The sequence below is a fragment of the Lathyrus oleraceus genome, chromosome 5 (assembly GCF_024323335.1).
Source record: "Lathyrus oleraceus cultivar Zhongwan6 chromosome 5, CAAS_Psat_ZW6_1.0, whole genome shotgun sequence".
Taxonomy (NCBI): domain Eukaryota; kingdom Viridiplantae; phylum Streptophyta; class Magnoliopsida; order Fabales; family Fabaceae; genus Lathyrus; species Lathyrus oleraceus.
This window is the reverse complement of record NC_066583.1, coordinates 367,096,930-367,111,743: the sequence shown is the minus strand read 5'-3', so window position 1 is coordinate 367,111,743 and position 14,814 is coordinate 367,096,930. Positions and strand designations below refer to the sequence as shown.

The window sequence follows — 14,814 nt, the reverse complement described above, 5'->3', positions numbered from 1 at the left end:
GGGAGCGAAATAGGCATTATGCATTGTCATGATGGGTCCACTACCAGCATGACGCCCGTCATGACGTGGCAAGTACAAGACCATCACTGCTAAAGGACAAAAACTAAAAAATTTGTGCGCCAACTGGATGACGGGTGGGTCGTCATCTCGATGACGCACGTCATCCTCCCCTGACTCATGACGGACAAGGCGTCAGCACCATGAAGCCCGTCATGGTGTTAAAGCTCAAAATTTCACGACACGTTTCCATACTCAACAATTCAATTTTCACATTATCTCCACCATCTCCTACATGATTTGTGACACCCCAGTACAAATTTGATCAATATAAATAGGACCCTTTAGTCTAGTTTCAAATATCCAAGTTTTTAAAATTTAATTTTGGGCAGAAATTTAATTTTGTAAAAGCATAAATTCTTCAATCAGCAATACTGTTACTCTTTTGTCTCTCAGGATACTTGACAAATAGAGTAAGATCTCTTTAACTTTGTTAGAAGTCTAAACCTACCATAATTTTGATGAATTTTCCAATCGATGTTTGTGGTGATTATTTTAAATCATTTAAATCTTTTTGTAAACTTGCACATAACGTTAGTGGCAGTATGTTTAAGAGTACATCAACGTAGATCTTTTCTTAAATTTCTACATGAAAGAAGACACTTTTCACATCAAATTGGTGTAAATTTAAATTAGAGTGGATGTGTCTCAGTAATCTACTTTATAAGTTTGAGTGTATCCTTTGGCAATCAATTTTGTCTTATATCTCTTAATATATCCACAAGTCTTGTACTTTATAGTGTATATCCATTTTCACTTTGCATGTTTCTTTTTATTTAGTAAATAAACGAATTCCCAAGTGCTATTCGTATAAGTCCAGGGATTGTTTGCATTTTCTATTAGATAATTCCTTAGGTGAAGAGGTATAGTTATAATGTTTAGACTTGCGAGGAAAGTTATATGGGTGGGAAAAATGTTCAAAATTTAGCTAGCTAGATAAAGGGTAAAGCGACATTTTGGTACATGTTCTGGTATCAAAGGTAATTGGAAGATATAAGTATTTATAGTGAGGTGGTGATAGTGAGCTGGATTATGGTTCCTATTTGCGAGAAAATTCAAAGATGAATCACTAGAGCTTGAAAGGTCAAGGAAAGTTACCTCATATAATCTCGGAGTGGACTTTTGAATATGAGGAGATTTAGGAATGATCTTATTTCTTATATATACTAAATTGTTCCCATATTTTACATCAATTTCAACATTTCTATTTATTGAATCAATTTCAGTCTCAACTTTGTTACCACTAATTTGAGTTTTAACTTTTGGTTTGAGAATAAGATCAGTCTCAACTTTGTTACCACTAATTTGAGTTTTAATTTTTGGTCTGAGAGTAAGATCAGAAAGTAGAAGAAACTCATCTTCTTTACTTTCATTTCCCCCTATGATGAGATTGAAGGAAGAAACTTTCTTGTTTATGGAAGGTGAAATCTAGAGAGACAACTAATTTAAGAGATGGAGAACAATAAGATTTGTGCCCATATTGGGTGGAAGAATATCCTATAGAGATGCATTTTGATATTTTAAGATTAAGTTTTCCTCTACCATCAAAACGCATATGAAAAAACAAAGTACACCCAAGTATTTTGGAAGTGAGATTCATGGAGTAAGCACGTCATGGGGTATGATTTTGATAGGAGTTTTGGAGGCAACGATAATAGAAGATAAACAATTTATTGATGGATGTCATGCAACTCTGTCTCAATAAACTAAAATAGACTAGCAAACAATAGTAAAGCAACTTGCAAGTTTCCATTGATTTTTTATTTGAAAAAAATTGATCAACAGTGCCCAAAGTAAACAATGTTTCCTGATGAAAAGTGTTTTCTAGATATCAAAAAACCTGCAATTAAGGTGGAGAGATAAAATAAACCGCAACGAAGACGGACAAAAGATAGTGCCACAATAAAAGCTGAAAAACAAAGGAAACCGCAATGACGGCGACTAAAGTTTAAACGGTAGGAGGCCTTCAAAATCGAGAGCTCTGATACCATTTAAAAATTGATAAATAATATATTTCAAATATGAATAATGCACAAGCACTATTTTTTTTATGTAGACTATTCTAACCTAATGAACCTTTGAGCTAAAAGCACGAATATAATTTACTATTACAAGAACAATAGCATCCGAGCTTTATCCCACTAAATATGGTCGGCTATATGGATCAACTTTTATCATGTTATATCAAAGATCATATAATTTACTGTTAAGAATAATATAGTAAAAAATAAATTATATGAAACATAGGACAAAGTGAAGATGATCATAGGGCATAAAACGAAACAAGAAATGTACAAGCACCCTATGGTTTGGTAAAGTACTCAATAATGTGTTCATGGTGGAGCCAACATATTTAAGGGTCTAAAATAATGTGTGGAGAGTGGAGCCAACATATTTAAGGGTCTAAAATAATGTGTGCAGAGTGGAGCCAACATATTAAAAGTTTCACAACTTATAAAAAGAGAGTTCAAAAATCCAAGTTTTCTACATCCATGTTTAAATATCTTAAAATAAAAAAATTCAGAAAACAGGAATAATGTACCATAGAGCCTCCCTATATATACACCAGCTGGTAGGATATGAGTCATACTAAGTTTATTTGCCATGGCTCTATTATTCCTCTACTCTGCATATCTTTTCTCCTTTGTCCTCTTAACCTTTATGGTTCAAAAGATGAGAAACAAGAAAGGTTATTCAATTTATAACATACCACCAGGACCTAGAAAGCTACCTGTTATAGGAAATATATATAATCTGTTAAGCTCTCAACCCCATCGGAAATTAAGAGATTTGGCCAAAATATATGGACCTGTGATGCATCTTCAACTTGGAGAGGTTTCGACTATTGTGATTTCATCGCCCGTATGTGCCAAAGAGGTAATGAAAACCCATGATATTAACTTTGCGTCAAGGCCTTGTCTCCTAGCTTCAGAAATAATGTCTTACAATTCCACAAATATAGCTTTTGCTCCGTATGGTAGTTATTGGAGAGAATTACGAAAAATATGCACATTGGAACTTTTAAGCCTAAAAAGAGTAAATTCGTACCAATCAATTAGAGAAGATGTGCTTTCCAACCTTGTCAAATGGATTGCTTCGCAGGATGGTTCGCCAATCAATTTAACTGAAGCTGTAATTTCTTCAATATACACTATTGTTTCGAGGGCCGCCTTTGGCAATAAATGCAAAGACCAAGAAGAATTTATATCAGTGGTAAAAGAATTGATAAAGGTTGCAGCAGGTTTTGACCTGGGAGATTTGTTTCCTTCTGCTAAATGGCTTCAACATGTTACTGGGTTGAGGCCTAAGCTTGAGAGGTATCATCGACAAACTGATCAGATATTTGAAAACATTATCAATGAGCATAAAGGAGAAAAGTACACAAAAGCCAAAGATGAACAAGGTGAAGTAGAAGAAGATCTGGTAGACGTTCTCTTAAAATATGAGGATTATAGCAACAAGGATTTTTCCTTAACAAAAAACAACATCAAGGCTATAATCCTTGTAAGTGAATATTTAAAGCATGCTCACATCTTATATCTCCATATGAAATATTTTCTAAATGATTTCTCTACTTTGTAGCATTGGATTAACTTTAAAATTCTTGGGTTAGCTTGACTTTATCGATGGCTACTTTTCAGGACGTTTTCGGTGCTGGAGGCGAGACATCTGCAAGCACCATAGATTGGGCAATGGCAGAAATGATAAGGGATCCAAGAATAATGAAGAAAGCACAAGATGAGGTGAGAGAGGTCTTCAAAATGAAAGGTAGGGTTGATGAAAATTGCCTCAATGAACTAAATTATTTGAAATCAGTAGTCAAGGAAACATTAAGGCTACACCCTCCAGCACCTCTTTTGCTACCAAGAGAATGTGGTCAAGCATGTGAGATAAACGGCTTTCACATACCGATAAAGAGTAAGGTTATTATCAATGCTTGGACAATTGCAAGAGATCCAAACTACTGGACTGAGCCAGAGAGGTTTTATCCAGAGAGATTCATTGACAGAACTATTGACTATAAAGGTAGTAATTTTGAGTACATTCCTTTTGGTGCTGGAAGAAGAATATGCCCAGGGAGCACATTTGGTTTGAGAAATATTGACCTTACCCTTGCAATGTTGTTGTATCATTTTGACTGGAAGCTACCAATTGGAATCAAAAGTGAAGAACTAGACATGACAGAGCAATTCGGAATTACAGTGAGAAGAAAAGATGATCTTTTACTGTTCCCTTTTGTTTATCATCCTTTGAATGTTAAGTGAGATTCACATGAGGAAACTGAAAGCCATAAGAGTTAAAATAAATGAAGATTGTGCAACTTAACCATGTTTTCTAGTATGTATTCTCTAAGCCTTTTTGTAAAAGTATCAACATTGTCATAGTAATTACCTAAAAGGCATCCATCTGTCATTCTTATAATCACCTAAATTAGCAGCATTTCCATCACCCTTTTATAAAATACTACTCTATTTTGATTTCTATTTCATAGAATATAAATGTGATTTCACCATATCATGTATCTAACATATCTTATTTGGCAGCAGTTATAAACATTATAATTCGTAATTACAAAATTGAAGAGAACAAATAGTGTTACAAAGTATACTTACAAAAACACATGATGAATCGTGTTCATTCAGCTGTTGCATTTCATCGAACACCTAAAAGGCAGCATTGTGAACCACAAATTGGAGGAATATTGGAGATAATGGACTATCATTGCATTTTCTCATATGAAAATATTAAATGGTAGTTGAATTGAACACAAAAAGTTCAAATTGAATCTTTTATTAAAATTTGCATGTTATATATTGGCATTTGCATTTTATTAAAGCTATCCTAATGTGACGAATCTCTAACTCATATTCAAAGCTCAAATATTACAAATGGTATACTTTGTAATATATGAAGAAGCCGGAAGTTGATTGACTTCTAACTGTCAAAACTAACTTCTAACTGACAAATAGAGTTAGTCAACTAATCAAAAACCCAAGGCTTGTCATTACTGTAAGTGATATTTGTAATACTCCCTCTCAAGCTTAAAGTGCTTGACTCTAAGGTCACGAAATGATGTAAAGTCTAGAGGCTTGGTAAGAGTATTTGCAATTTGAAGTGAAGTAGAGACATGTTGAACTACTAGTTTATTAGATTATACTATTTTTCTTACAAAATGAATGTCTCGGTCACGGTAGCCATAACAATTTAAAAATTGTACGTGCTAGTGCTCAATACTCAGTATCTCCGATAGATCTAAGAACAAGAGATAGCTTCTTGGAGCTCTATGAGACTATATTTAGGCCAAAGAAGATACATGACTCACATGTAGACCTTATATCATCAATGTCACCGGTCTAATGACTATCACTATATATTATATGCTCTTAGAGATCATTTTTTATTAGCTTTGAAAGGAAGGAAGGTGAGACCATAGTTGACTTTGTCTCTTAGATATCTTAGAATTCTTCTAACAACTGCATATGCCTATGTGTAGTTAGATGCGAGACCATGAATTAGTAAACTTGGTTAACAATGAATGCATGTCAATCCTAGTTAGGGTAACATATTTCAAAGCCCAAAAGATTGAACTATATTGGTGAGAATTTAAGAAGACACCCGAGTCATATTTGCTAAGTTTGAGACTAATAAGCATTGGTGTGAGAGCTCCATTGGCAGACATGTTGGCTCTTGCTAGAAGATCCTTAGTATACTTAGACTGAGACAATAGAACATATCCCTAAGCATGATACCATACTTTAATGTCAAGAAAGTATTCAAGTCTACCAAGCTTCTTCAAGGCAAATTTGAGGTGGATTTTATTGATAATATCATGACCTAGTTTGAAGGATGGGTCAATAATTAGAATGTCATCAACATAAGCAAATGCATACATGATAATCCCGTGATGAGAGTATATGAATTAGGAATTATCACATTTTCTTGACACAAAGCAAAAGTGGAACATGGCTTTGTGAATCTTTTAATATCACTACCTTGGTGATCGTTTAAGGCCATAAAGCGCCTTATGTAGTTTGCAGAAAAGGGTCTTATCAGAATTTGTGAAGTCATGAGGTTGCACCATGTAAACCTCCTATTGGAGAGTACCATTGAGAAATACATTGTTAATATTGAACTATTGGAGTTCCCATTTGTGTGTGATAACAAGGGTAAGAACAACCCTTATTATTATAAGCTTGACCACATAACAAAATGTCTTACTATATTCAAAGTTAAGTTGTTGATGGAAGTTTTTAGTAACCATACATGTTTTGTACTTATCGAAAATTTCATCAGGATTCTCTTTAATATTTAAAACCCATATGCAACCTACATTTTTCCTTTGACTAGGTAGAGTAGTGAATGTCCAAACTTTGTTTTTTATTTGGGCATTGTACTCTTGTTATATAGCTTGAATTCATTGACAACTAGACAAAGTTTTCTTGACTAAGGTAGGCTCAGTGAGAGCTACATATCTTTATGTTTAGAGTGATCTATCTTTGCTCGAGTCAACATGGGATGAGTGGTAATATTGGGAGTAGCTTGTGATTCAGGTAAGTGTGGGAAACGTGATAGTGACTTAGTGTGAACATATAGCTTTGATAAGAGTTCATTGAGAGACACATAGGCATCTAATATTAGGACTACGAGGCATTTCAAAACCAACAAAAAGTGTTGGTTGATGCGAGTTGGCAAGTGATAGTTACACATCATTGGAGGTCTCAGATTATAGTGACATATTATTGGAGGTTTTAAAGGTAGAATTTGTGTTAGTAGGAATGATTGAGTTAGAGATAATGACAGACTGATATTGGTTCATAAGAGGAATTTTTAGATGTACGAGAGGAGTGAGGTTAGATATGTGTGTATGTGTGTGTGTGAAGAGAGAGAGAGAGAGAGGTGAGTTTGTTACTTATCCTTGTCTCTTCTTAGAAGCACCGCCTTTAGCAACATGAACCCATTTTTGAGAACCCTTAGTCTAGGGGGATCGTTGTTACTCATCCTTGTTTCTTCTTCAAAATTGGAGGAGGGTTAATTCTTTCACTAATAAATTGGCCGCAATATCCGCAAGTTGCTCCACCTCGAGAGCAGAAGTAAGAATCTCTAATCTGGGGTACGAGAAGGGATCAGAGTTGGAATAATGGTGGTCTGAGGAGCAGGTGTAGAAGTGGTGGTCTCAGTATTCATCATAGCCTAAACTCCTTGAGAATATGTAAGGTTGTAGAACATATTTAACTTGCTTACTTTGTCCATGCTATCTGCAAAACAGAATCACGCATGTCAAAAATAAAAGCACGAAGATCCCGCTCTCACCAAAAATCTTCTTCCTCTCCTTTTGACTAATTGCACTCAAGGCAACATGAGTGTCAGTCCATCTTTTTCTCACTTCGGTAGGGGATACCTCACCAGGGTCGAACCCTTCCTTATAACCAAGGCCTTGAAACAAAGTCCGCACTTCCTCCTCCATTCTCACCTCGTCTGAAGAGAGAAACTTATCTTAGTACAATAGGAAAGGGCATCCCGGTTAAACTGGATCTTGGACTAGTACTTTGGATATAAAATCCACCATAACCGAGGAGAATCGACAGGGATGTAACAAAAAAAAAGACGGGTCGTGGACGTGTGAGGCTTTACTAGTAAAAAGTTCCTTAAGAAGAGCTAACAGTCATCAAAACAACGACATGTCCTTTTTTCTCATAACACTGGAAGGGTTAACCACTCCAAAGGGTCGCCGACCAAAATACATGTTGCGTCTACGTTAACCTCGGTGCTCAAAACTGAGAAAGTTCCCGCTACTTTTGCATCTACCCAATTATACTCTGACATAATCGACCAGCTTCAAAGATTCAAGTGGACCGACACATCAGCGTCGCTAGGCTCACAACCATCGACCTATAAACAAAGTTGAATGTAATCTCTAGCGCATTCCTTCCTTTGCAAATTGGCTCATACCTCCTTTTTCGACAAGATACGAGGAGGGGACAAGGGCCTCAACGCGATTTATTCCTCTGCCAACATTTAATATAAGGGGCAGCTAATGAACTAGATGACGAAGTTTCTTCCTCCAGAAATCCCTAGATACCCATTATGAATCAAAATTTCCAGATATGGATATGATTTCTAGTTCTAGGTGATCACTACGAAGAGGAGAAAGATCAGAATCGGGTGAGGTCCCCATTGCAAGGGCAAATGAAGTTTCAACTTCAGAATCAATCACTAGGTCGACCGTATTATCGTCCATCCTGACTAGAAAACAGGGAACGATGGAAGATAAATGCTTGTGTTAGAATGATATCTGGTTATGTAAGGGTGATGAAGCAGGAGAAGACTAAGAAAGGAGAGAGCTTTAAACAAAGCACTGAAAATCACTTCTACTAATCTTCCCAGGGAAGAAGAAACAAAGACATTTTCTGGAAAGTAACCGTAAGTCTGAATGCTATAGGTTGTGAAAAACTTCAAAATAATCAATTCACCCTATTTATAAGGAACAACAACTGAAAGGATCAGACCAACTGTGCAAAAGGATCACAAAATCAACAACTAGATTTCCACTCATGGATACACGCCAACTCGACTACACTCAAGCACTCTATAATTTGTGTCATACCTTAACCGGTCACGTTACTGCATCTGTTAGTAAAGGGTGATGAAATATTTCAATGGTGGAACCGCATTAAATATTCCTGTTCCCCCACTACTTTTTCAAAACTGATCCAAAGCATTTCAGTTCCATTCCACATAGGATCACGTCATGGAAGTCGTTCAATGATACTTAAGGCTTCCCTTGACTCCTTCAGTGCCCGACAAAGCCTTAGGGGAAATTGTTCTGAACTGGCGAAATACCCAATGGACCAAGGCTCGATCCTTCTCAAATCCACTCCATTTAATCCAAAGTATAAAATCAGTTCACATGTTAAGAACAAGGTATAATCTCTGATCTCTAATTTTCACTATACTCATCTTGAATCCTGAATTGACTTGGGCGTCAGAATGCTAATCATGCAGGTCTACCCTGCACCACCGTAAAGGAGATCAAAACCATATTTCAAGATCATAAGTTTTCCAACTTCATCTATTTCTGTTTCTCGAATGAAACAATTCTTCAACCATCTTTGACCCTCCTTGCTTTCGAATGTGTCTTTGAAGGTTCCTATTTCTGCATTTTGCAACCCTTCATGAGTCAAATGATAATTATATAATTGTGTAGTTGTTTTATCACTGCTAATAGTTTATATAATAGGAAACTTCACCTCAAAATGAGTTTTCTCCACCATAGTTTTTACAAGATTCATCTATAGATCTTTACTCATCTTCCCCTTATGGGACTCACAAAAAGTAATACATATGCCATTGATGAACTTCAATATTTTAGGTTTCACTCCCAATAACTCATAACTCTTCCAACCTCTTGGATAACCTAAGACACAATCCATAACTTTACCATAAAGCTGAATTTGCTTGATTTGCACAATAGAAAAAGCTTTGGAGACCTTTGAATAAGATTAGTTTTCAGGTTTCCTACTACGAGCCACCATAGGTGTTGAAAGTTTATTCTTGTAAATGAACACATGCCGACCAAGTAAGTTGTTTCTGCACCAACCTTACCCTAGAAACTCAATGACAACTCAATGATCACATGCATTTTTATCCCTTGTCTTCTGCAAAACTCATTAAAATGCCCTGAAAACCTCCAAGCATATGTCTTAACCTCAAATCTCATTTTTTGTTTTTGTCATAAAAAATTTCACTAATTAATGATGAATGAACGATAACATTGGAACCTTCTAAAATATATCGACTCTATATTTTAGATTCTTTAACCAGAGATGTGCAAAATATTCGTTGACGGGACCTGATTCAAATCCATTTTAAATATCTGAATATTATTATATGGTTATCATTTATTTACAAATGGTTTAGGATCCATCTATATTTCATTTTTAGATAGGTTACAATCCTTTACAAAAACCTAAAATTAAAAATCTATTATTTCAATTTAATTTTATATTTCGTTAATTATTTTTTTAATTTAAATTTTTACAAAATTTGACCACTAATGATTAAATTTTAGTCACAAATGAAAATAGTTAGTTGCAAAATTTATCCTCTCTAGTCCCAACCTTATATCACTCCACCAAATTTAGATTTCCAATATTTTTATACTATGAATTTTGTTAAAACCTATAATCATTAATTTTTAATAATTAAATTTTGATAAAAATATGAATAATAAAAAATGTTCTAAAAAATAGTTTTTTTAAAAATAATTATAATGGTTTTTAAAAAATTTACCAAATTTTTTAAATATAAAAACCGGATTTTCATCTAAATTGATAAATATTCTATTTAAAATGATTTTAAGAAAACAATTAATTTAAAATCAAATTTGTATAACAAAATAGTTTTTGAGCCATAGTCAAATTATAATCAATTTTTGATTGAAATACAGTTCTGAAACATGTACTGAAACCACACACCCTCTAAGATCATGCATAGATAATCCTTATCTCTAATATTTCTCAAATCTGCGGTTCACAAAGCTGCTTTTGAGGTGTTTGATGAAATGCAGCACTCAAATGAATCACTAACGATCATGTGTTTTTTGTAAGTACACTTTGTAACTTTTATATCCTGTTCAATTTCGTTCTGATTTTGGTGTTTTTTGAAATAGTTATTGTACCATATCAAGTAAGATATTTAGTTACATGACTTGATGAAATCACATTTATGGTGTATAAAAGAGAAACTGATATTTAGTTACATGAAAAATTTAATATTGAGCATAAGAAACTTTGTAAAGTAGCATAATTTTCATTTATTTCAACTCTTATATCCAAACATAGCCCACTTATTTAATACTAACAGAAGGTATCGTTTCAGTACATTGCCATAGATTTCAGTTTCTTCTTGTGAAACTCATGTGACATTCAAAGGATGATAAACAAAAGGCAACAATAAAAGATCATCTTTTCTTCTCACAGTGACTCCAAATTGCTCAGTCATGTCCAGTTCTTCACTTTTGGTTCCACTGGGAAGCTTCCAGTCAAAATGATACAACAACATTGCAAGGGCTAGTTCAATATTTCTCAAACCAAATGTGATCCCTGGGCATATTCTTCTTCCAGAACCAAAAGGAATGTACTCAAAATTACTCCCTTTATGGTCAATAGTACTGTCAATGAATCTCTCCGGATAAAACCTCTCTGGTTCAGTCCAGTAGTTTGGATCTCTCGCAATAGCCCAAGCATTGATTATCACCTTAGTCTTGATCGGTATGTGAAAGCCGTTTATCTCACATGCTTGACCACATTCTCTTGGTAGCAAAAGAGGTGCTGGAGGATGTAGCCTTAATGTTTCTTTGACAATTGATTTCAAATAATCGAGTTCGTTGATGTAATTTTCGTCAACCCTTCCTTTCGTTTTGAAAACCTCTCTCACCTCAGCTTGTGCTTTCTTCATTATTCTTGGATCCCTTACTAATTCTATCATGGCCCAATCTATGGTGGTTGTTGATGTCTCACTTCCAGCCCCAAAAACGTCCTGAAAAGTCGCGATCAATACGTTCAAGCTTATCTAATAATATTTGAAGAGAAATTCATGTAGTGATAGAGAGAATTCAAAAAAGTTAATATGCCTACCATGATTATTGCTTTGATATTGTCTTTTGTTAAGGAGAAATCCTTGTTGCTACCATCCTCATATTTTAAGAGAACGTCTACGAGATCTTCTTCTTCCGGATCACCTTGATCATCTCTGGCTTTTGAGTAAGTTTCCCCTTTATGCTCATTGATAATGTTTTCAAATATCTGATCGGTTTGCCGCTGATAGCTCTCAAGCTTAGGCCTCAAACCAGTAACACGTTGTATCCATTTAGCAGAAGGAAACAAATCTCCCAGATCAAAACCCGCCGAAACCTTTATAGATTCTTTCACCACTGATATAAATTTTTCTTGGTCTTTGCATTTATTTCCAAACGCAGACTTCGAAACAAGACTGTATATTGAAGAAATCACAGCTTCGGTGAGGTTGATTGGCGATCCATTCTGTGAAGCAATCCATTTGACAAGATCGGAAAGCACCTCTTCTCTAATCGGTTGCAACGAGTTTACCTGTTTCGGGCTTAAAAGCTCTGACGTGCATATTTTTCGTAACTGTCTCCAATAACTACCATAAGGAGCAAAAGCTATATTTGTGGAATTGTAAGACATTATTTCTGAAGCTAGGAGATGAGGCCTTGACGCAAAGTTAAGATCATGGGTTTTCATCACCTCTTTGGCACATTCGGGCGATGAAATGACAATAGTAGAAACCTCTCCAAGTTGAAGATGCATCACAGGTCCATACTTGTCGGCCAAGTCTCTTAATTTCCGATGGGGTTGAGAGCTTAACAGATTGTGTATATTTCCTATAATCGGGAGCTTTCTAGGTCCTCGTGGTAACTTATAAGTTGAGTAGTTTTTCTTCTTTCTTATCTTTTGCGCTATAAGGACTAAGAGAATAAAGGAGAAAAGATATGCAGAGTAGAGGACTAGTAGAGCCATGGCAAATATGCACCTTATCTTTCTAGCTAGTGTCTATATATATATTCATCATTGAGCATTCTCTATGACCATAGTGTCCTTGTGCATTGTTTGTTTTGTTCTATTTCCTGTCATCATCTTCAATTTGCCATATGTTTAATATGATTTCTTTACATGTTTGGCTTCTTCTCCAAAATGGATCTATATCTGCAGATTAAACAGTTGAACGTGACTTATTAGTACAGATGTAGAGGTTCCGTTGAGTTCAATGAAATCACTGTCTTGTCTAAAGAGAAGACTTTGAGAATGATGTCTTTGTCCAATAATATAACGGACGAAAATGAAAGGAACAAGATAAGTTTTGAAAGGCTACTAATTTTTCATATCCTTACTATCTAGAATATTATATTGTCACCATCATTGTGGTAGAAGTTGAATCCTTGTTCTATACAGCCGGCCAAAGAAAATATATGTGATGATTAAACAAATTTAAAAAGGTGATTTCTTTATTCATCATAAATGTTTTGACGCATCTTTAACTTTTTTTAGAAGTGTGAGAAATGTTGAGAGAATGTACAAGGTTTGCATTTGCTACTCTTCATGAGCATCTTTAGTTAGTTAACAAAAAGTTTCTTGTTTGCTTGCCTCAAATATTTGCCACCTATAGTTAACAACAAAAAAGTTTCTGCAATTTTGTTTTTGATTAAAGTTGTGTTACCATAGTCCATTCCAATTAGAGTTGGAGTTGCCGGATTGAGTGTTTATTGTTTAGATTTGTTTTGATATAGTGACACCATTCTCTCTCAATTGGGTGAATCTTGAAAACAATCTTTTCAAAGTAATTATTGTTCATTTATTTAGTTATTAGACCCGCAAGATTGTATTGAAAAGAGATATATGAAACGTAAGTAAGATCAATATTTAACTTTTCGTTTTCTTCGATGAAGTGTTTGTCTAAATCAATATGTTTATATGTTTGATTCTATCATGTTGCAATGGACTGAAAACCATGTTGATATAGTAAATTTATTATCATAATAAAATTTTAATTATTCAAACATTTTTATTTTCAAATCTTCTAAGATCATTTTCAGCCATATGAGCTTGCATATTTTGTGTCATTGTCCTGAACACTCATTTAACACTAAATCTATATATCACACTTTGTTTTATATTCTTCCAATTTAAAAGATTCTCACACAGAAAAATAAAATATCTTGTATTTGAACTCCTACCGGCTGTTGGTCTCGCATGGTCGACGTGAGTATATGCTTTCAGATCTACACTTCCATTCCATTCAAAAAAGAATTTCTTTTCCTATTTCTTTCAAATATTGCACAATTAAGAGCACAACTTCTACATAAATATTTGTTGGTTGGTGCATAATAAGTTGATTAAGCTCACAACAAAAGCAACATCAGATGATCTAATATGTGATAGATATATAAGTTTAGTGACTAACCTTTGATACATCTCCTTATCCGCTGTAATATTTTCTTCAATGTTCTCCAACTTTAGATTGGGATCAATCGGACTATTTGCAGGCATGCATGTTGTTTTGTCAATCTCTTGCTAAAGATTTATATCCCTTAGCAACCAATCTTGTCATTCACCTCTCAATGGATCTATCTACCTTGTATTTTCCCATGTATATACTCATTTTATACCTTATAAGTTTCTTTCTATTTGGTAAAGAGGTGAATTTTAAAATATTTCTTTTTCGTTGCCTTCATCTCCAAGTCAATGACTTGTTTCAATTTTCTCTAACAATGCTTACTAAATTATTCAAGGAGTGAGATTAATGGTGGTGGGCACATGGGAGTATCAAGGAGTGAGATTAACGTTGGTGGGCACATGGGAGTATCAAGGAGTGAGGTTAACGTTGGTGGGCACATGGGAGTATCAAGGAGTGAGATTAACGTTGGTGGGCACATGGGAGTAGAGTGAGGATAAAACAATAAAAGATAAACAATTTATAAGATATAATGCAGTTAAAAACAACTCATTTCAATATTTTTTAGAGACCTTATTTTAGAATATCGTAGTACATGTTTGGTCAGACAAGTGGCTATTTTTATTTCAACAATTCCATGAATGGTACTTTTTTACAAAATTATTAAGATTATGGTTAAAGTAATTTTTAGAATTACCGGATTTAATTCTCTTAATACTCACGCCAAATTGATTTTTGACCATGAAGAAAAAGCAGAGAAATACAACACTAACTTTAGATTTTTGT

General features: G+C 34.5%; 2 protein-coding genes and 1 long non-coding RNA gene across 3 annotated transcripts; 2 read left to right on the top strand and 1 right to left on the bottom strand.

Moving 5' to 3' along the window:
• The first annotated feature begins 2,542 nt into the window (after positions 1–2,542).
• LOC127084758 (cytochrome P450 71D9) lies at positions 2,543–4,541 on the top strand. Its single transcript, XM_051025263.1, has 2 exons — positions 2,543–3,561; positions 3,699–4,541. The coding sequence occupies exons 1-2, from the start codon at positions 2,662–2,664 to the stop codon at positions 4,320–4,322; spliced, it is 1,524 nt and encodes a 507-aa protein (XP_050881220.1). The 5' UTR covers positions 2,543–2,661; the 3' UTR covers positions 4,323–4,541.
• A 5,924-nt stretch (positions 4,542–10,465) lies between these two features.
• Positions 10,466–12,819, top strand: LOC127084759 (uncharacterized). Its single transcript, XR_007788783.1, has 2 exons — positions 10,466–10,659; positions 12,789–12,819. It is a non-coding gene; the product is annotated as an uncharacterized LOC127084759 (long non-coding RNA).
• LOC127084757 (cytochrome P450 71D9) lies at positions 10,844–14,206 on the bottom strand. The gene is made up of 3 exons (XM_051025262.1): positions 14,038–14,206; positions 11,694–12,782; positions 10,844–11,595 (listed from the first exon to the last, which is right to left on the bottom strand). Exons 2-3 carry the CDS (start codon positions 12,594–12,596, stop codon positions 10,972–10,974), a joined length of 1,527 nt encoding a protein of 508 aa, XP_050881219.1. The 5' UTR covers positions 12,597–12,782; positions 14,038–14,206; the 3' UTR covers positions 10,844–10,971.
• Positions 14,207–14,814: the final 608 nt, after the last annotated feature.

Coding starts and splice junctions, on each gene's coding strand:
- LOC127084757 (XM_051025262.1), bottom strand. CDS start 12,596: ATGGCTCTACTAGTCCTCTACTCTGCATATCTTTTCTCCTTTATTCTC. Junction 11,596..11,693: donor ATATCAAAGCAATAATCATG/GTAGGCATATTA, acceptor GCGACTTTTCAG/GACGTTTTTGGGGCTGGAAG.
- LOC127084758 (XM_051025263.1), top strand. CDS start 2,662: ATGGCTCTATTATTCCTCTACTCTGCATATCTTTTCTCCTTTGTCCTC. Junction 3,562..3,698: donor ACATCAAGGCTATAATCCTT/GTAAGTGAATAT, acceptor GCTACTTTTCAG/GACGTTTTCGGTGCTGGAGG.